General features: G+C 47.6%; 1 protein-coding gene and 1 long non-coding RNA gene across 3 annotated transcripts; one reads left to right on the plus strand and one right to left on the minus strand.

The window, feature by feature from the left end:
* Positions 1 to 16: 16 nt before the first annotated feature.
* Positions 17 to 9,369, plus strand: LOC113602664 (uncharacterized). The gene is made up of 4 exons (XR_003424133.2): positions 17 to 96; positions 5,537 to 5,615; positions 6,944 to 7,386; positions 9,206 to 9,369. It is a non-coding gene; the product is annotated as an uncharacterized LOC113602664 (long non-coding RNA).
* ERLIN2 (ER lipid raft associated 2) lies at positions 681 to 18,683 on the minus strand. 2 transcript variants are annotated; one of them, XM_027070349.2, is made up of 12 exons: positions 18,528 to 18,683; positions 17,216 to 17,337; positions 15,626 to 15,707; positions 14,375 to 14,421; positions 12,431 to 12,492; positions 12,151 to 12,276; positions 7,992 to 8,065; positions 7,774 to 7,832; positions 7,147 to 7,238; positions 6,254 to 6,343; positions 4,519 to 4,598; positions 681 to 4,126 (listed from the first exon to the last, which is right to left on the minus strand). In XM_027070349.2, exons 2-12 carry the CDS (start codon positions 17,320 to 17,322, stop codon positions 3,932 to 3,934), a joined length of 1,014 nt encoding a protein of 337 aa, XP_026926150.1. In that variant the 5' UTR covers positions 17,323 to 17,337; positions 18,528 to 18,683; the 3' UTR covers positions 681 to 3,931. The 2 variants fall into 2 exon arrangements, with proteins under 2 accessions (XP_026926150.1, XP_014931574.1); XM_015076088.3 differs by lacking the exon at positions 18,528 to 18,683 and adding an exon at positions 18,248 to 18,513.
* Between the last annotated feature and the right edge of the window lie 939 nt (positions 18,684 to 19,622).

Below are 19,622 nucleotides of genomic sequence, written 5' to 3' on the forward strand. Positions count from 1 at the left end.
TATCTCTTCCCTTTGGGGAAGTGCAGCCGCTATGGATTCTTTAAAATCAGCAACCTCTACAGCACCTACCCAGAATCATGCCAAGTTTACAGATTAGTTGTTTACTGTTTCTACATTGATGATGGGGGTATTCGTCTGAATATATTTATGTATATATATATTTTTTAAAGTTTACTTTTGAGAGAGAGAAAGCACGTACAAGTGAGGGGGTGGGGGGAGGGAGGGAGGGAGAGACAGAAAGAGAGAGAGAGAGAGAGAGAGAGAGAATATGAATCCTAAGCAGGCTCCATGCTCAGCAGAGCCAGAAGGGCCTTGATCCCATCATGAATCTGGGGTCATGACCTGAGCCAAAATCAAGACTCAGATTCTCAACCTATTGAGCCACGCAGGTGCCCCACTAGTTTTATTTCTTTATATCACCTATCCTAACATGAGCTATTGCTGAATTTCACTTTAACAAAGAAGTAAATACAGGGGCACCTGGGTGGCTCAGTCAGTTAAGCGTCTGACTTCAGCTCAGGTCATGATCTCACTGTGGGTTTGAGCCCCACGTCGGGCTCTGTGCTGACAGCTCAGAGCCTGGAGCCTGCCTCGGATTCTGTGTCTCCCTCTCTTCTTCCCCTCCTCTGCTTGTGCTCTGTCTCTCTCAAAAATGAATAAACGTTAAAAAAAATAAAAAGTAAATACAAAGACTTGTTTTATTTAGCAAGACTGAAAATAAAACTCAGATATAAATTCACACCTTTAGTGTTGTCTAAAACAATTCCTCCAGCTATCAACCTAAGGCAATTAATCCAGCATATAATTTATAGAGTTATTAATATAACAAGAATCATTTCTCATTTACAAAGGGGGTCATTAAACTGTTGGGGCTCTTTCAAAGTAGAGTTTGTTTGACTATTCAATTACCAGCTTACACAGAAATGGAAATACAAACACAAACTGATTGGCTATTAACTCTTTTCTAAGGAAGCAATAGCAACCGTGGCTAGAATCCTACTGAGCACTAAAGTAGAGGTTAAGTTCATGGACACAGAGCAGCCACTAGCCAAGATACAGGTTTATTTTCAACTGAGGGAGGTTTATCTTCAATCAAACTTAGAGAAGTCAGTAAATACGGTGATCTTACTTTCACTACTTACTCTCTGTAAATGGCAAAGTTATCAATGCTGAAAGATACACATACCCATAGAAATTACAACAGATCATGTATAAAACAACTTTTTTTGGATCAATATAGTGCTACATTTGTCAATTTTTTTCCTCCTTCAACTGAATATGACCACAGTTACCTTCAGATTTATGTTATTTTAGTCTTATAAAAATTATTAACAAACTTTGGCTTCCTTGCAAATATTCTGTCCTTATATTAAAAAAGTGATTAAAAACAGTACCGAATATGAACCACTTCTGTAAAGTTTAGTGAGAAACATTCAGCCAAGGTGACTTTTCCTTGGAAAATCCTACAAAAACTGAATTTTATAAACAGTTACTTATTTTGATAGAAGTTCCATTTATAAATAGCAGCCATGACTTTGCTGCCTACAAAATTGTAGGCTGTCACATTTTACATGTTTAGAACTCAAATGTTTTAAGATCGGATTTTCTAGTGAGTGTTAAAGAAACAAAGTCGCACAGACAGACTGGTTAGTCCCATGCTGAGGAAACCGCTGACCTCCATGATTTCACCATTTAGGCAGGTTATAGATAACCGTTGAATTTGAACCGAGGGCTACTGCAACATTTATACTTTGTGGTTAAAGAGGAAGCAACATTAGCAGTGAGGGGGGCAGGTGCAGCAGACTTTACTGAGGCTCTGTTGTGGTTAAAGTGTATCTAGTGCAAGGGACAAACTATCACAGAATGTTGGTATTAGGGAGATTTTCAAGTTAAGAACCTGAGCAAACGTACTGTTCAGAGGCTGAGACATCCTTGCCTTGGGTTCTGTTAAGGTAGCGTTTTCTGAGGCCGAGGCGGCAAGTCTCAGGGTAGGGGGAGCTGACAAATATGAAAACTGGGGATGCTGGATGTCATGTGTCCTGCTGCTCCTAACAAGGGATCAATGGCACCGAAATGGAGGAGGGTGAGTATATCTTAATGACGGTTACCCTGTTGGCCTCGGGAGACTGTCTGTCTTCTGCAAGTGCCTGTGAGCACGTTAAAACCCATCATTCCCACAAACATGTGGTTGCTTGCACAAAGTGTGACCAGGACCGGTGGTTTGAAAATTCTAAGTCCCAGAGATAAGAACAGAGAAGGGCAGCATTTCAGAGGAGTTCACATTTTGTTTCTACCTAAGCAGGCTGATTGTTCCCAGGACCCTAGACAAGCCTAGTGCTACTTGGGAGCAAGCTGGCCTGAATTTTGGGGCCGTTCGATAAACCAGGTCTGGGCATGGGATAAAAAATGAAGTGGGGATCCGTGCCAGAAAGTATCATTCATAGTATCGCTGAGGGGGTACAGTGGTAGTTTCTTTGGTGGCGGGGGGAGGGGGGGAGGCTAATAGCAAGGCTGAATCCTCAACCAGAGCTTGTCATGGAGAATACCAACGTGTTTGCAAGTTAACTCGAGACAACCTAACAATCTGGTGCACGACTCGTGGGCTACATAAGCTGAACGCCACCCCACCCCCCGTTTCAGGATAGAAGAAAACCTTTCTTTCATGTTTGTTCTCCTCCATCTCAAATCTCCCAGAGTGACTCAAATTTTTCCTACTTAGAAATGGAAAAACAAAAACAAAACTAAAACCAAACTCAAACATTTGAACAGATTTTGATGCAGCCCTTCCAACCCAGGGGCCGGGGCAGGGCCTCGGGCATGTACCCCCATCACTGTCTCTGGAGATTTAGCACTCAGTCTGACCCCTGTGTGGCTGTCAGTGACCTAGATTTAAAAACACGTGCTACTTAGAGAATGGGCTCCCTTTTTATCGCTGCATCAGACTAATGCCAGCACAAGCTAGAAGCATTATGACTAGGAGATCTTCCAGGGGACCGTCCTCCTCCCCCACAGGAGCTCTTCAAGGTAGAATCCCCACAATAGAAAAGACACGTGATCTCAAGGAACATACGCAGTTTGCCAAGCAGGTGCCACGGTGGCTGAGAGAGATGACGACCCCACGTCAGCAGCTATTAAGACACTTGGGTTGTTTGTTCCTGTCTTCCTGATGCCGAGTGGAATCAATGAACAGACGTGAGAGGAAAAAACCAAATCACAGAACACGTGAAAAGTTTTAAAAAGAAGCGTGTGGTGGTGCCCAAAGCCTGACTCTGGAATGTAGTTGGAAACCACCGCTCTTTGAGCCTTGGGGCAAGGAGGGCAGTGGACAGAAAGGTCTGCAGAGCCGACAGCTCAGGTTCTTCCTTAAGAGGACTCCGGAAAAGCGTGCCAACGTGACTCACAGACGCCCCGAGAGAAATGCCAGCAAAGCCCAACATCCCCTGCAGCTGTCCCCCCACAGCTCTGCTGGCAAACTCAAAAGCACACATTTGCTCAGCTGCTGGACCTCACCCCCAGGTGTCTCCCACCTTGGAGGCAGGGGCGAGAAAACTGGACCCCGTTTTCCCAAATAAGGGAAATCAGATCACCTGGAGGCAACACCCTATGTTTCTCCCACTCTGTAATGACTGAGTCCCTCCTTAAATCTGCTTCAAAGGGCTAAAATTAGTGTCTAGAGGGCAAAGGTCAAAGCCATGGTTTCCCAGTCTTAACAGAAGTCATCTGACCCACTTACCTGAATAAAACCCCAAATCATCAACCCCTTCCCGTCCTTCCCAGGGAGGGGATCTATTTAAATCCATTTCTTCTTTTTTTTCACCACTGAATGTGGGAGAGAGTCAAGGCAGGTAATGTGGGAGGGAGGAGCATCCTGGTTCATCATTCAAAAATAAAGATCTCTTTTAAGTGTCATTTGAGGTCGTATACAAAAATTTCAATTCTCCTCAGGGTCTGCTTCCAAGGGGTCATCATCGAAACTCAGCTTGTCAGCTAGCCCCTCGAACTGCTTGCCCAGACCGCCTGCGGAGTCCATGAACATGTTCGGGATGTCTTTGCCAAAGTAAATCTTGCTGTTGGAAGCAATGGCTTTGTACTTCATCAGCTGCAAATACTCAGGGGTCAGCTTCAGCTGTAAGAAAAAAGGAAAGGCGGCTATGTGGAGGCAGATTCGAGAAAACTCTGGGTGGCACCCTTCACTTTTCACAAGGAGAGGGTCTTTGTCGAAGAAATGTGCCTTCCCTACCCCTTCCTGGTCTCACTGTTCTGTTAGTAACGGGTACTGATTTCCAAGGTCAGAGCTGCAAGGGAGTTTTAGGGAGTTTCTGGGTTTAGCACGACAACTGAGCTTCTATTGAGGCACGGCTAAGGAACAGGGGAGCACCAGGCCCACACAGCACGGCAGCCAGCACGTCTGGCTAGGAGGGGCTTTGGTGGCAGTGGCCATCCAACATCACGAGCTCTCAAACCACATCAGCCCAAAGCCAAATATACCCTCTCGTCACCAGGTGCATTGGGCTTTACCTTGTTTGCTTCAGCGATTTTCATAGCGGTGTAGCACTCGGCATCAGCCTTTGCCTTCTCCCGGGCCAGAAAGGCAGCATCTGAGGGCAAGAACGCAGTGAACTGCAGTGTAGACGTTACCAGAACCCTGGGCCCTGTGACGTTCCCCTGGTTGCCTCTGTGACCTTGGGAGACTGCTCTTTTCTCTCTGTGGTTTGGTTTCCTGTTCCGTGAAATGGTGGAAAGAGGCATTTTTTCCTACTTCACAAGTCGTTGTGAAAATCAACCATGGGTGAAAAATGCTCTGAAGGCATCTCCGGGTAGTGGGGACCAACTCTGAGCACGTCTGTTGCTATGCCCAGCGACACTTACGAAGGCAGTCTCGGGAAAAGTGCTGCCAAGGGACACTTCCTGTGTCCACAGGCTGAGTCCTTGTCGCTCCGCGTCTGGGAAGACAGGGGTGGGGCGCCACTTCACCCCTCTTGTGCTGCACAGCAAGAGCGCGAGGAGCCCAAAGAAGGCTCTAAAGACAGCCAGAAGTGGCTCCCCCTAAACCTGGATGCCACGAACATGAAACAGCTCGGTCCCTCTCCACCTTCATTTCTCTTTTATTTCCACTGACCATTTCAAAAAGATTCTAGTTAACACTGGTTAAGCTGGCACAACTCCCAACAAGAGAAGTCCATGCCATGGTCCAGACTAACACCTGTTTGGATGAAGACCTACTTAAACTTCCACCATGCAAGCAAAACACTTCCTTAATCTGCTGAGACCAGCTTTCTGTCAAGCTGATGCAAAACTTTTGATGCTTGCTCCCTTGCCTTGGGAATGCGGCCAGCCTCGTGTAATATCTGTAGCAAAAAGTCTGGAAGAAAGGTCAGCCTGTGGGTGGGTTCTTACTGCACACCCCCAGCACGGCCCTGGGCGGAAAGAGCGCGCAGTCTGGCAGGGGCGCTGGCTGCATGGGGCCCACTCAAGTGGTCTTAGCACCTGATGACATGTTTTTATAAGGAATAAAAATGCGTTGTTTTGCAGAGAGCTCCCTAACAAGGAACTGCTGGCCTGTAAAATCCCAGCTGGCTCCTCACTGGGCCCCTGCAAAGCCTGAGAGCCCCATGGTGAGTACAAGTTGACATGGCATTTCGAAGCTGGGCCTCGAGGTCCTATTTTTGTCCTAGAATTTGCTTGATATAAGGCACCACGTGAAGGAAAGGGCAGGTGGTGGGGATGAGCTGAGGGCTTAGGGGCAGGGAACTGAAGGTGAATAATATTCAGAAAAGCCAGTCAAGAAAACACTTTTCTCCAGCTCCAGTGTTGTTGGTACCAAAAAGGTGTCTTTTTCAGACCTGCCTCAGTATCTACCATAGGGATACTGAGAACAGACTTAGAAGCCACAGCTGTGGGGGGTAGGCACGGCACAAGGAGGGGCTGTTCTGCCTAGCCTCTGAGTTCACTGCCACTGAGACCCTTGCCAGACAGCAGGGATTTACACAATTTCCCTTTTTCTTACTCCTCACCCGAGAGCACCTAACAGCACTACATGGACATTTGTTGAATGAATGAACGCTCTCTGAAGTGGAAAACGTATGCCAGCCTGGCCCAAATCTCCCCCAAACTTGAGTCAAAGCACAGAGGAATCAGGACATCTTAGAACAAAGGTTAAAGAGCCAAGGAAAGGGCTCTCCCGACCCTACCCCCACCCAGCCACACAGTGGGGTGTGAGGAAAACTCAGGCACTCATTTCAGCTTTGCTCACCTTCAATTTCCGAAATCTTTTTCTCGGTCTCCTTCTCCATCACCTTCTGCCCATAGGTGATTTCTGCCACCTGAGCCACTTTTTCTGCCTCTGTAGTGACGATATTGAGAAAAGGCTTAGAGCACTATGGATATCTCACAGGCTAGACTAAATCCCACCCTTCCTGTGATCAGAGTCCCTGATGCGGGGATGTGGATGTGTTCAGAGGGAGGGCCCCAGAGGGTGACCACGGCGGGCACGTGTGGACTGCACCCATGAGTGCAGTACCCCGACATCGGCACGAGACAGTCAGCCGGGAGACCTGGGCCCTCCCACGAAAGCGAGGAATGAGTCCCAACCTCTCTCCTAAGTCACAGGGGTGTTTCTCCCAAAAGAGTATTTTAAGGAATACGGTAGTGCCTAAAAAGGTTCTTCCTGCCACTTGACTCTGGGAAGCAGTCAGTAGTCGTTGATGATCTAGTGCAGAGGTTAGGAGCTGGGTTCTGGCCAGGGTCTCTGCGGGTGAACCCATTTCCACCACTTACTTGCCATATGACACTGGGCACGTTAATTAGTCCCTTCGTGCTTGTGAGGAGACAAGTCACATGTAAGTGCTTAGAAAAGTGCACGGCTCATGGTAGGTGCTTGAGAAGTATTAGCTACTACTGTTATCGATTAAGAATTAACTAGGAAGGGATCCTTTCATTTCAGAGATAGGGGGAGACTCAAAGCTCACCGGCCCTGCCCACCATCTGACAATTTCAGCATCGCTTCCGGGAGTACAAGTGCCGCTCCTATGCGCGGCCAGGGTTTGCAGGACCGTGTGACCTAACCGCGCCCGAGGCTTCCTCGCCATCTGCCCGCCTTCCCCAGCCCTTCCGCCCTGAGAGGGGATCCCAGAACCGCATCCAGACCGATCAGGGCCTTCTTGCGCTCTGTCTCAGCTTCCTTCTCCACCACCTTCTGTTTCTGGGCTGCAATGAGCAGCTTTGTCTTCTCGCTTTCCCTGAAGGGAAGAACAGTATGCAGCCGTGAGGCGGCTGCTGAAAACGCTTCCGAGGAACTTCACTGTCCCCTGGAGGAACCAAACTTCTGCTGAGGAGAGGCAAACCTGGCTTTCTCACTCTCGCCTGGAAGGCTGTTCCCTGTCCCAAGTAAGAGCAGATCTGTTGCAGGCAGTAACGCGGCTCTCTTTCTCCTCCCAAATAACTCATTTGTGAGAAGTAAAGCATAACTTACTTAGGTAAAATGCACCTGCCTGCCCACTGAACCGCCTCTCCCTCCCATCTTCTTTGGCACGAGCCATGAAGCACAAACAATGCCCCCTGGCCCTTTTCAAAGCATCGCTGCTTGAAAGGGCTTCTCTGGAGCCCAGGTGACTGTTGCGACACACCCACCCCATCTTATGGTGCAGTGGGCTGTGCCGAATACTCAAGGAGGGGAAGAAACGCGTGGCACGGCTTCGGTTAACTCTGGGATGGGATGAGGTGAGGGGTGTGGGACAGAGTGGGGGGTACAGGTTGGGCAGAGGGAATACTCACATCAACTCGTAGTTTCTGCGGATCGCCTCGGGTATATTGGGCTTTGTCACCCGCACAGCCTGGGGAAGGATAAAAATAGCACCTGATGGGAAGGTGAGGGTGGTGAGGGACCCGAGCAGCTGCCACTAGGCCTTGATCTGCTTGCACGAGAAGGACATCCCTTGGAAGAGCGGGTGATACACCTTTACCAGGGGGCGTCCCACAGTGACCATGCTTACTTGGATGACGAGCCCGGGGGCCATGGAGGTCAGGTCCTGTTGCAAAGCCAGCTTGAGATTTTCATCAATCTGATCTGGAATCAAGAAAGACCGAAAACGTTGTTGTTACGTTTTTTAGGCAGGGTGGAGGAAAGTGTGAGGGCAGAGTACAAACTAACACGCCAGCTCAAGAATGCACCTGACAGGCCAAAGGTCTTTCCAAGGCAGAGCCCAGAAATCTAAAGATACCCTGCACGTCTTTCTTGTTTTTAAAAAAAATTTTAATGTTTATTTTTGAGAGAGAGACAGAGCTTGAGCGGGGGAGGGGCAGAGAGAGAGGGAGACACAGAATCTGAAGCAGGCTCCAGACTCTGAGCTGTCAGCACAGAGCCAGACATGGAACTTGAACTCATGAACCAGAAGATCATGACCTGAGCTGAAGTCAGATGCTTAAATGACTAAGCCACCCAGGCGTCCCCCGCCACCCATCTTTCAAAGTGACATCCCTCTGCGGCCCCTCTACATAAGCTAGATGGGAGAGTGTCCTTTTCCTGTGGCCTCCAGATAAAATCACCGAGGCTGTTGAAAATATCAACCTTGCCCAAAAGGAAACTGAGCTTTCAAAAGAACAAGTACAAACAACAATTCTAGCACATTTCTTGAGTCAGGCAGCAGCCTTCCCCTAGACAACAGCAGCGAAACAGAGGGCGGGCCCCCATTTTCAAGAGGAAGGAAGGTGGAGTGGCTGTGTTAGGTATTTCGAAGGGAGCCAAGCACATTAAATCTGGTAATTTTAGAAGTTTCTACCAGAAAAACAGACTCTGACGTCAAGGAAAGCCCCAGGGAAGACTATTTCCATTAAGAACTCCCATCAAATAACACAAGGGGAAAATGAAAATTTACGGTTCTGGAAATGAGCCCAAGTCCTCTGATGTGTCGTTTGCTTTGGCCCTGATTGCTCTGTCAGAATTCACATGGGAGTTGTTTCATAAGGAAGTTTAGGAAGAGCTCTAACTGGTTGCCCCTTCTGGCTGTGACCGTGCGGGGCCACAGCTGCCCTCTCTGGCCTGGGCCTTCTCTTCCTGCCCCGCTCCACCCCCCCACCCCCCCCCCCCCCCCCCCCGACCACCTCCTGAGGTCTTCTATAAGACCCTGCAAGGCCCTGAGAAGACTCCATGAAACCTCGAAATCTGGCTGGGACATCGGAACTGAATCACCTCTCTTATTACTGTCAGCTGTCACCTGCTTGAAGTAGCCGTTCTTGGTCACCTGTGCCCAAAGAGGAGCCACTGCCATCTGCCTTTAACAGATGCCCAAATGGAGGCCCATGGAGGTTCAGTGATGTGCTCAAGCGAGTTAGCAGTCAAACTAATAAACGTGTTTGGTCACTATGCTTTAATTTTTAGGTCTAAAATGGCACTTTCTTCAACTGTCATATCGGTCAGCAAGGAATTTTAACATTTCTATGGACTGGATATGCTCTCATGAGCCTGTCAGCATGAGGGAGAAATGCCCCAAAGGCAGCACCTCAGACCTGATATGTGTTTAACAATTTGACAGATGGAGATAAACATCACGTTTCATATTTTCTATTTTAGATAGATCAACCAAATTTGAGATGTTCTGTGCCCTCCCTAGGTTAATAATAACATTGTCATTTATTAGTGGACACCTGTGGTCCTGGGCTAGTAACTTTCTAGGACAATCTGGAAGAAATATTTTGCAAGGTGGTTTATTATCAAAGCAATACTAATAAGTTTTTTACACATTATAGTTCTGCAGATAAATTCTGATTAGGTTATATTACACAAAGAGGTTGAATCAGGTCAACTTCTGAGCAAGTACCAGGTAATGTTTTTATAAAGTGGGCAGACTGGGGTGCCTGGGTGGCTCAGTTGGTTAAGGGTCCGACTTCAGCTCAGGTCATGATCTCATGGTTTGTGAGTTCAAGCCCTGCATTGGGCTCTGTGTGGACAGCTCAGAGCCTGGAGCCTGCTTCAGATTCTGTCTCTGTCTCTCTGCCCCTCCCCTACTCGCTCTCTGGCTCTCTCTCAAATATAAAAAATAAAACATAAAAAAATTTATAAAGTGGGCAGAGAGGATGCAGCAGGGTAAGCAGTGATGAGAATTAGGCCGCGAAGCTGAGTCAGGGCTGTCAGTCCTGAGAGGACAGAACCAGGAGAAAACCTCCATGCCTAACAAGTAGGATTTGAGACATGAATTTCTCCTTTACAGATGCAAATAGATTCTAAGCAAGAGAGTGATCTCCCAAGACTTAATTTTTTTAATCAATTGATTAATTTTTTGAGAAAGAGAGAGAGCATGAGCAAGGGAGAGGGGCAGAGGGAGACAGAGAGAATCTTAAGAATCTAAGCATGGAGCCTGACGTGGGACTCGATTCTACAACCCTGGGATCATGAGCTGAGCCAAAATCAAAAGTCAGATGCTCAAGCGACTGAGCCACCCAGGCACCCCAAGACTTAACTTTAAAAAGAAAAACATGGGGCGCCTGGGTGGCTTGGTCGGTTAAGTGTCCGACTTCGGCTCAGGTCATGATCTCACGGTCCGTGAGTTCGAGCCCCGCGTCGGGCTCTGTGCTGACAGCTCAGAGCCTGGAGCCTGTTTCAGATTCTGTGTCTCCCTCTCTCTCTGCTCCTCCCCTGTTCATGCTCTGTCTCTCTCTGTCTCAAAAATAAATAAACGTTAAAAAAAATTAAAAAAAAATAAAAAGGAAAAGAAAAACATTTCAAAGCAAATATATTTTGAGCTTCTCTGTAAAAGAAGCTTCACTAAGCTACTAAGTTTATCTCTATGAGAGTAAGTTTTCTTTCTTTCTTTTTACTTTATCTTGAAGATTTTATTTTTAAGTAATCTCTACCCCCAATGTGGGGCCCGAACCCATGACCCTGAGATCAAGAGTCACTTGCTCCACTGACTTAGCCAGCCAGGCGCCTTGACAGTAAGAAGTTTTCTAACGCAAAATGATGTCACATTTTCATTTTCTCTTCATGGAAATTAGACTCCTTTGCCTTTTGTTGTTTCAAATGCTTTAAAATGTTCATTTAATGGCACAAGTTCTAAAACAGTGGCTCTAGAGAAAAGTAATGATATTTTATAAAATGCTAATCAGTTTGAGGTAAAAAAAAGAAAATAAGGCAAACTTACTGCATTTTTTGTAAACGCATGCTGAATCCAAACCCTCTAAAGGGAATTTAGATTCACTTCCTACTGCAGAAAAATTGAAAGTGACTCTGACGATTTCCCAAATCTGGAACACCGTGTGCAGGGGGGCTCTGATCACGGTCTCTGGCAGCACCAGGCGCTCCTCCCCTGCCTACTCTGAAACGTCCTCATGCACGGTCCTTTTTCAGGAAGATTCCTGGGAAAATCACTGTCTAGTCCTCATAGCAAGACTAGCTGTACCATCGTTTACTTTCAGCACCGGCTACTAGAACACTTCCGGCAGCAAGCTGAACCAGAACGCTTCTTGCAAAAGAGCTTTAAGGATTACTGAACTGTTTCCCTCCCTTGCTGCTATAGTCACACTATGTTTATTTTGGTGGCCAAAGAGGACAAAAGGTATCCACTTAAGTACGTGGATTCTTTTAAGGATTTTCCTATTCATCCCTACAGGTATAGGGTTAAAAAGACCCACCACCACAAAGCTCTGGGAACTTTAAGTAGCTATGGTCCTTGTCCCCCTTCCAGAATTAAATGCGACTCCTGCCGTCCTCCTTGCCTTTCCTGGCTTCCCTGCATTCGGCGTGGTGTGGTGGGAAGCAAGGTGAAGCGAGAGTTCTAGCTTCAGCCCTGCCATTTGTCTCTTTGGGCCTCACTCAGTACCCTTATCTGAAAATGAGGCTGCTGGGTTGGATACTCTCTCAGGTTCTTGAGAACTGACCCTGTCTTATTACAGAAGGGTGTTTTAGGGACAGCAGGTGTTTTACGACTGCCATTCCAGCCCTGATGTGGACCAGGAGGCCTCCAGTCCACTGTCATCCGTGTGCCCAAACTTCACCTGCCTTCTTGACCTTCTGCTGCTATCAGCACAGACCGGTTCCTGAGCACTGGGCTTGCACTTCCTGTCCACCCGTACCCATCCTGCCCTACGGTGGCTCGGAAGTCGGTGGTGGGGGGAACAGCTGCCAAGGCATGCCATGGCCAGAAGAGGCTTCCTTACCAAAGAGCTCGATGTAGACCTCCTGAAGCGTATGCACGCTGCAGAACTGGTTCAGTTCGTGGTGGATCTTGTTGAAGATGAGGGCCTTGTCGTAGTCAGCAGTGTAGTTCTTCACTATGTCATACACTGGGAGGGAGGGTGGGATTGCAAGGTAAGAAAAGGCAGCCCCCCCCCCCCGCCACTGCCTGAGGTGCTGCAGCAGACCCTGGGGGGGGGGGGCACGCAGGGGGACATGCTGGGCAAAGTAAGCCGGTGGAGAAGGGAAACTGGAAAAACGTACCTGCGTTTGGGACCAAGAAGTTCACCACTTCAATTCTGTCAAAGTAGATCATTACACCACCACTGTTGGAGGAAGAAGGGACAGAGAAGTCACCAGTAGGCTCTGGAACATAGTGCAGTCCCAGGGTGATGGCGTAAGAAGTGTGACTCAGCAGGAAAGAGTTCGCGGGAGGTCAGAAGGCAGGAGGGATCTCCAAGTAGGAATCTTCCAAGTTTGGAGCAAGAACACAGTCTCCCAAGAAACCACACCTCCTAAAAATATCTCCAGATGGAGAAAAATGAAACTTTTGGGGGTACCAGTAAGAAAAAGAATAGTTTGTATCTTTTGAATCTGCCATGCCTTTTGACTGAAGCAATCAATTTCAGGGAAAAGTCAAGGTGTTCTCAGAACTTAAAGGTCACAGTGGGATTTTCCGGTCACCATTTCTTACGGTCTCCACCCTCACTTTGGTTCAGCCCTTCCCTTTCCCTGCAAATATTCGTTTTTATAAACAATTTTGGGTATACAGGAACGGTGAAAAGAATAGTACAACTAATGGCCATACACGAACACTAAACTTAACAACTGTTAACATTTTACCTTATTGATTGATCTTTTTTATGCTGAACATTTCAACGTTGCAGTCATGATACTCTTTACCCCTTCATACTTTAGTAAGCAACACTCACCTAGGAGTAATGACATTCTCCTATGTAGTCCTAACTCCATCCCCAAACCTAAGAAAATTAGCAAGAATTCCTTAACAGCCTCTGATACCTAGTCCTTATTCCAATTTCCTCACTCGATCCTGCTGCGGACTGAAGTGTGTGCCCTCCAAAAAGCCTAAAGTGTAAACTCCAAAACCCCCAGGTAACTGTATTGAGAGATGGCCTTTCAGGTGGTAATTAAGGTTATGAGGGCTTAGGGGTGGGGCGCTCACCCAATTAGAGTGGTAAACGAGAAAAGGCAGCCACCAAACATTTTCTCCCTGCATGTACAGAGGAAAGGCCGTGTGAGCACACAGCAAAGCCACCACATGCAAACGAGGAAGAGAGGCTTCACCAGTTTCCACCCAGTCTGTGGCGCTGTGTTATAGCAGCCCGAGCTGACGAATCCAGGCCTTCTCTGTCTTTCATAGCTGGTATTTTTGAACCAGGTTCTAATCAAGGCTCACCATCCATCACATTTATGTCTTTTAAGTCTCCTTTTCAACCCAAAGCTCCTCCTTGTGATGAGATCAGGCCCATTATCCCGTGAGATGCCCTAATTCTGGATTTGCTCCCATGTTTCCTTGTGGTGGTGTTTGTCACCCTGTCCAGTTTAGATCTCCTTTACTTTCCAAGCAGACCACTAGAGCAGTGTTCTGTTTGGATCACCAGACCCTGAGGTCTCCCCCTACCTTTTTATTTATTTTTTATTATTATTTTAGATGTTTGTTTATTTTTGACACAGGGAGAGCACAAGCAGAGGAGGAGCAGAGAGAGAGGGAGACACAGAATCCGAAGCAGGCTCCAGGCGCTGAGCTGTCACCACAGAGCCTGATGTGGGCCTTGAACTCACGAACTGTAAGATCATGACCTGAGCCGAAGTCGGCCGCTTAACCGACTGAGCCACCCAGGCGCCCCTCCCCCTACCTTTAAAACATTCTCCATAGCTGGTTATGCGAAACCTATCTTCTTGTATCGGGTCATTTGCCTGCTGAAGGCCTTTAGTGGATCTTCACTTGCAACAGAAAAAGTCCAAATTTATCACAGCATTCCAGGCTCTCCCAAACCTGTCTACCTCCTATGATTTTCCCCGATGCACTGCACCACCTAGTCAAATTGGAGCCTAGGGAGCTAGGAGGTGGGGAACTTGGTAAAACTACCAAGAAGGAATGCATCCCTTTTCACTATCTCTTGCTGCAGTCAGCCAGACAGCCCTTCTGTTGCTGCAGGTGTAACTGCTTTACCCCGGGGCCCTTACCTAGTCCCGCAAGGCACGTTCTTCACCTCATCTGTCTGCAGTGTGGTCTAGAAATGGAGGAGACATAAAATGCTGTAAAATGGGCAGTGACAAGCAAAGTAACTTCATTTTAGAATCTCAAATGGCCTGGTCCTTGAAGTTATCTGGGATGAGCTTTGCTCTTGTTAAACATGAATGTTTCACCTAATCCTCCTTACTTATAGGGTGTGACACCCAAACAAAGGTACCTACCCCCCCCTTCACTGTAAGTGAATCACCATACAGGTGAGCTTAGTAATGACTTGGTAAAAAAGACCCTGCATTAGGAGTCCTAAGACCTGTGTTTATCTCTGTCTCTTCCTTTACCAGTCTTGAAACAGCGGATTCTTTATTTGGCTCAGCCCATTCTCAGCCTTATTGTAAGACTCGTGAGGTCATGTGCACAAATGCACTCTAGAAACCATCGAGCAGAGGAAATAGCAGAAGTGATGTACAGGGAGAATGCTGAGGAGGTATCCTGGGACATTTTCCTGGGTTAGTTTTAAAGTCATTCTCTAAATCTTATTCCTCTTAGCTGGACATACTTCAAAGATGGCTAGTCTAACTTAGCCAGGCTTTTAGATCTGTCATAACTAATCCTACTTCTACTTAGATGTCATTTCCCTTCACTGAGTCCAACTCCCCCCCCGCCCCCCCCACCAAATTATGTTCACATCTATGAATTTCAAATAAGAACCAGCAAGTTTACCATGTTTTATTTCTATTTATCTTGGTAGCCTGTGATTTAAAACACACAGATGCACGCACCCTACTTTTCCTTCTATACATTCAGAACATATTCTTCTTTGGTTTTACCTTGAAGTGAAGAAATAATTCCCAGCTGGGGCTGCTGGGCCAAGGCAATGACCCCATCCAGCTATTTCAACAACGAAATAAAGCTCTAGAGTACATGGTTCATGGAGCCTCATTCTCCATTAGATATATATACATACACATATACATATATATGTACACATATACATGCATATATGCATATGTGTATATAAATAGGTGCATATATATATACATACACGTGTACGTATGTATGTATACACATATATATGTGTGTGTACGTGTTTGTGTGTATGTTTGTGTGTGTGTGTGTGTGTGTGTGTGTGTATGAGATTCCTTGGAAAGGCATTATACTGACCTAATGGTAAGCAATTACAATCACGCGTTTGTCAACACCCCAAATCTGCAGTGGTCCAAACATACCCCATAAGCCAAGTATACCTGCACAGACTTATATGATGTGATGAAAGGGAGCATGAGATGGAAACCAGGGCCACTGGTGGAAGTCAGTAGGGCACCGCCTCTGCAGAGGAAGAAGAGAAAGGCAGTTTAGCAAGAGGTATCTATTACATCAATACTATTTACACCGGCCCCATAAACGTTTCATATAGAGTGCCACGTGCCTCAGCCATGTCCACAGACCCCTTCCTCTCAACTCGACCCTAATATTCTAGGAAGTCTGATGGTAAAACATAAAACCATTATTTATGCTTTTGTGGCAAGAAAAATAGGCACATGGGCCAAGTGGAATAAAGATGGCAGAATCCCTGGCAATACTTAATGTAAGAGGAACTCTGTCATATCCGTTGAGCTTGTGGCAATCCAGGAGGGCAGTTAAGTCCAGTAACACATTTATCAATTAACTGCACTGATGCTGGATCCCAGTGACATGAACAATCAAAAGAATAATTTTAAGAAATGCTTTAAAAATCATTTACAAACAAGGGGCGCCCGGGTGGCTCTGTCGGTTAAGCATCCGACTTTGGCTCAGGTCATGATGTCACAGTTCGTGAGTTTGAGCCGTGTCGGGCTCTGTGCTGACAGCTCAGAGCCTGGAGCCTGCTTTGGATTCTGTGTCTCTCTCTCTCTGCCCCTGCCCCACACACCCCCCACCATACTCTGTCTCTATCTCTCAAAAATAAATAAAAATGTTTAAAAAATTGTTAAAAATCATTTACAAATATTTTTCAGGCGGTAGCGTTACTTTATAACCAAGTTGTACATAAAGGGTAACAAAGTTAAAAGCCTTTTTTTGGTGACACATAAGCAGAAGGTGGGGAGAAATAAAGGGGAGAGTGGATCCCAAGGAGACTTTTAGAACTTGCTATCAGCAATCCAGGAATAGGCGTCTTGAGCATATATAAGAAGGAGTTCATAAAGACTTAAAGCAAAAAACCTGGTCATGGAGGTTACTGAAAGGAAAGCAACCCAAGATTTGTAAGTGCTTCTTTGCTTTATATTATGAAGGAAAAAAATACATTATTATATTTTTTAAAAAGAGCAATAAAACAGCTACCCAATGGAGCTTTCTTGTAAGAACCACTATCCTAGCGCTTGCCTGAATGGTTATGTATCAATCTGCAGGATTTCTCATTTTGCCTGAAACGTTAATTTTAAAGAGTGGGTACAAACTGGCAGATGAGGCTAGCTCAAGTTGCCATCAAGAACTGGTGCTCATCGGAGGTAACCGTGTGGCACCAAGATGCCGGGAGGGGGATATGAGAAAACGAGGTTTCAGAGATAACCTGCAAGCACTGGTTTCCTGTGGATTTTAATTCTAAACCTCTATACACATTTATCATTCACCGTCCACAGCATCAACTTGAGACTACTAAGTTTCATATTTACATTTATGTATGTATATAAGCGTGTGTGTATATGCCCCCCTCCCCTGGTCACTGACACAACAGCTCAGTCTAAAAGATTCCTCTATTCAATGTACACAGATATTCAACAGAATCTGCTAGACAGTGAGTAGGAAAGAAAGTCATTTAACAGGAAGTTGCAAGCTTCTCCCTGTCCCTTCCTTACCTGTAATACACCCCAATATGTCCCTCTTCTATCTTGTGCACAGCTGAGAAAAGAGACGCACAAAAGAAACTGGAAGCCACAGCCACAACTGCTCCCAACTGAGCCATCAGTGAGCCTTTATCCTAGGGAAAAAGATGCAAGAAAATGTGTGTGGTCCGACATGCAGGAGAAAAGCTATGACAAGCAGAGAGAGCACCTTACTAAGCTGGGCTCCCTGTAAGTGGCTCCTATCCAGCCCGCTGTAGTATGAACACAAGGCTAGATCTACAACTCTCTTCATCCCTGTTCCCAGGCAACATTCCCACTCCTTCCTTAGCTGTGGAATTATATTCCCCACCTCGCTGGAGAGGCAGTGGCTCCAGATACAGCCGGGCCCCAAGAGAGAACCAGTGCCAATTGGGCAGCGTTCAGAACACAGCCTTCTCTTCCTGTGAACACGAATGTGCTGTCACGGGAGCCACTCACGCTAGTAAAAGGGAAGAGAGGCAGCTGCAGTATGTTGCCCAAATTACAGAGGATGTCAAATGACAGGCAGTTGTGGCTATGTAATTCTGGTCAGAGCCTCCCAGTCCTAATTGCCTGCCATTTCAAAAGAAACCATTATTTAGTCCTTCCAGATGCTGGAGCGACAGACACAGCATGTGAGCAGAATTCCAAGATGGGATTCTCTGGCTTTTCGTCCACCTTCCCAGTTATTCCTCTGGATCTAAAGGGGGGAGGGCTCTACACTCCCTCCCATACACTTGACTGGCACTTTGCACCCGACAGGTCCCCAAGCCCCACGGTTAGAGAAGAAAGAGGGTTCCCAAGGGTGGGCAGATGGGCTCCTGGGTCCAATTGGGTCCAGGCACCAGGATGAGAAAGAGCTGGCATCTAGAGACTCATTTTCTGAACACCGAAGGATCTGGAAAAACGATGGTAACTGACAGCAAAGTTCACAGGCGTGCCCGGGCCCACCCGTGCAGGGCGTGGATTCTGCCTCCCAGGAATAACATAGCTAGGGCTCAGACATCTGCAAGGCGCTTATTTTACCGTAGCGGACTCCAGCTACCGATCTGCAGCTGTGTCCTTTCTGCAGATGCCCTCCTCCCCGCTCCCAAATCGCGCCCCTTCCCTGCCCTCTTCCGAGAGAGGGTCGCGCGTCCCAAGCGCCCTGGGGTTCAGGGGGAAGGGACGAAACAGAAAGGGGTTGCTTTCTAGCTCCAGAGGGAGAGAGGCTGCTGGGGTTCGAGCCCGGGAGAACGGCTGATCAGCTCGGGCCGGGAGCCGCAAAAAGGCCCAGTGCGCACACTAAGGGGCGGGGGCCGCGTACCAGGCTGTCCCTCCAGGCGCTCCGTACTCGTCCGAACCCCCGTGCAACCGTAGAAACCGCCACGCCCCTCCACACGCTACTTCCTTCCGGGTCCGTCGCCTCGATGACGCCTTTAGTTCACGCGAGAAGACTCCCGCCTTCTTAGCTCGTCAGCCCCGCCCCCGCGCTCCCCGAGTTCGGTGTCCGCGCGTGGGCGCCAGGGGGCGCCCTCGGCTTGGTCCGGCCCGTTGGGACCTCTGGTTACGGTTTCCAGGGCGGGGACGGTGCGGAGCGCCTGGAGAGTGACGCGCGGGAGGACGCTAGTAGCGGCGGGTGCTGAGTGACTGAGCGTGTAGCTTTCCGAGGTTTTGACTTTGGAATTTGCCCTGGATTCCCCCCCGCCCCCCTCCCCCCCAGCCCTGCCATTAGGTCAAGTGTATTTTTCGGGGCAGGTACCAGCGAGTTGCAGCCATTCTAGCCCTCTGCTCGCGCTTTCCTGTAGCATCGGTGAATGAAACACGTCTTTTAACGCGTGGATTAGCACCTTTACGTCGTTCATCAACAAACAGTCCCTATTTTGAATTGCTTTCCTAGGAGCCTTGGCCTTTGAGGTCCCCACAGCACCATACAGTAGACAAAAAAGGAGTTATCCCAGTTTTAGTAAATAGGATCCTGAGCTCAGTGTGGTGCGGGGGTAACGGTGGATGAAAGCCTCCCTTGCGCTCCGTCAACTTCGGGAGCTTAACTGCCTTTATAACACCTAACTGCGGTACACAGAGGCTGGTGCGCTCTCCTTGGAGGGACTAAGTTCCCTGAGGGCAGCTTAGGTACTCAGCAAATGCAGACTGAAGGCATAATGGCACCAGGATCAGGATCTAGAGCTTGGGTGTTCTGGTCTCAGGGCCTCACGTTGTCCGCAGCTGTGGCTGTTCAACAGCAGCACATCGGGACATTTCTCATTCAGCCACTGAACTTATTTTGTTTGCAGAAGAGAAAAGAGTCCAGTTAATTGCAGCCCCCAGTAAATGAAAAGCTTTTACACAGAGAGGATGGCAAGATGGTGCTGTTAGACAGATTTAGGACACAGGGAAAGAAAAGCGTAGGTTTTCCGGGCAT

This window comes from Acinonyx jubatus, chromosome B1 (assembly GCF_027475565.1).
Source record: "Acinonyx jubatus isolate Ajub_Pintada_27869175 chromosome B1, VMU_Ajub_asm_v1.0, whole genome shotgun sequence".
NCBI lineage: Eukaryota > Metazoa > Chordata > Mammalia > Carnivora > Felidae > Acinonyx > Acinonyx jubatus.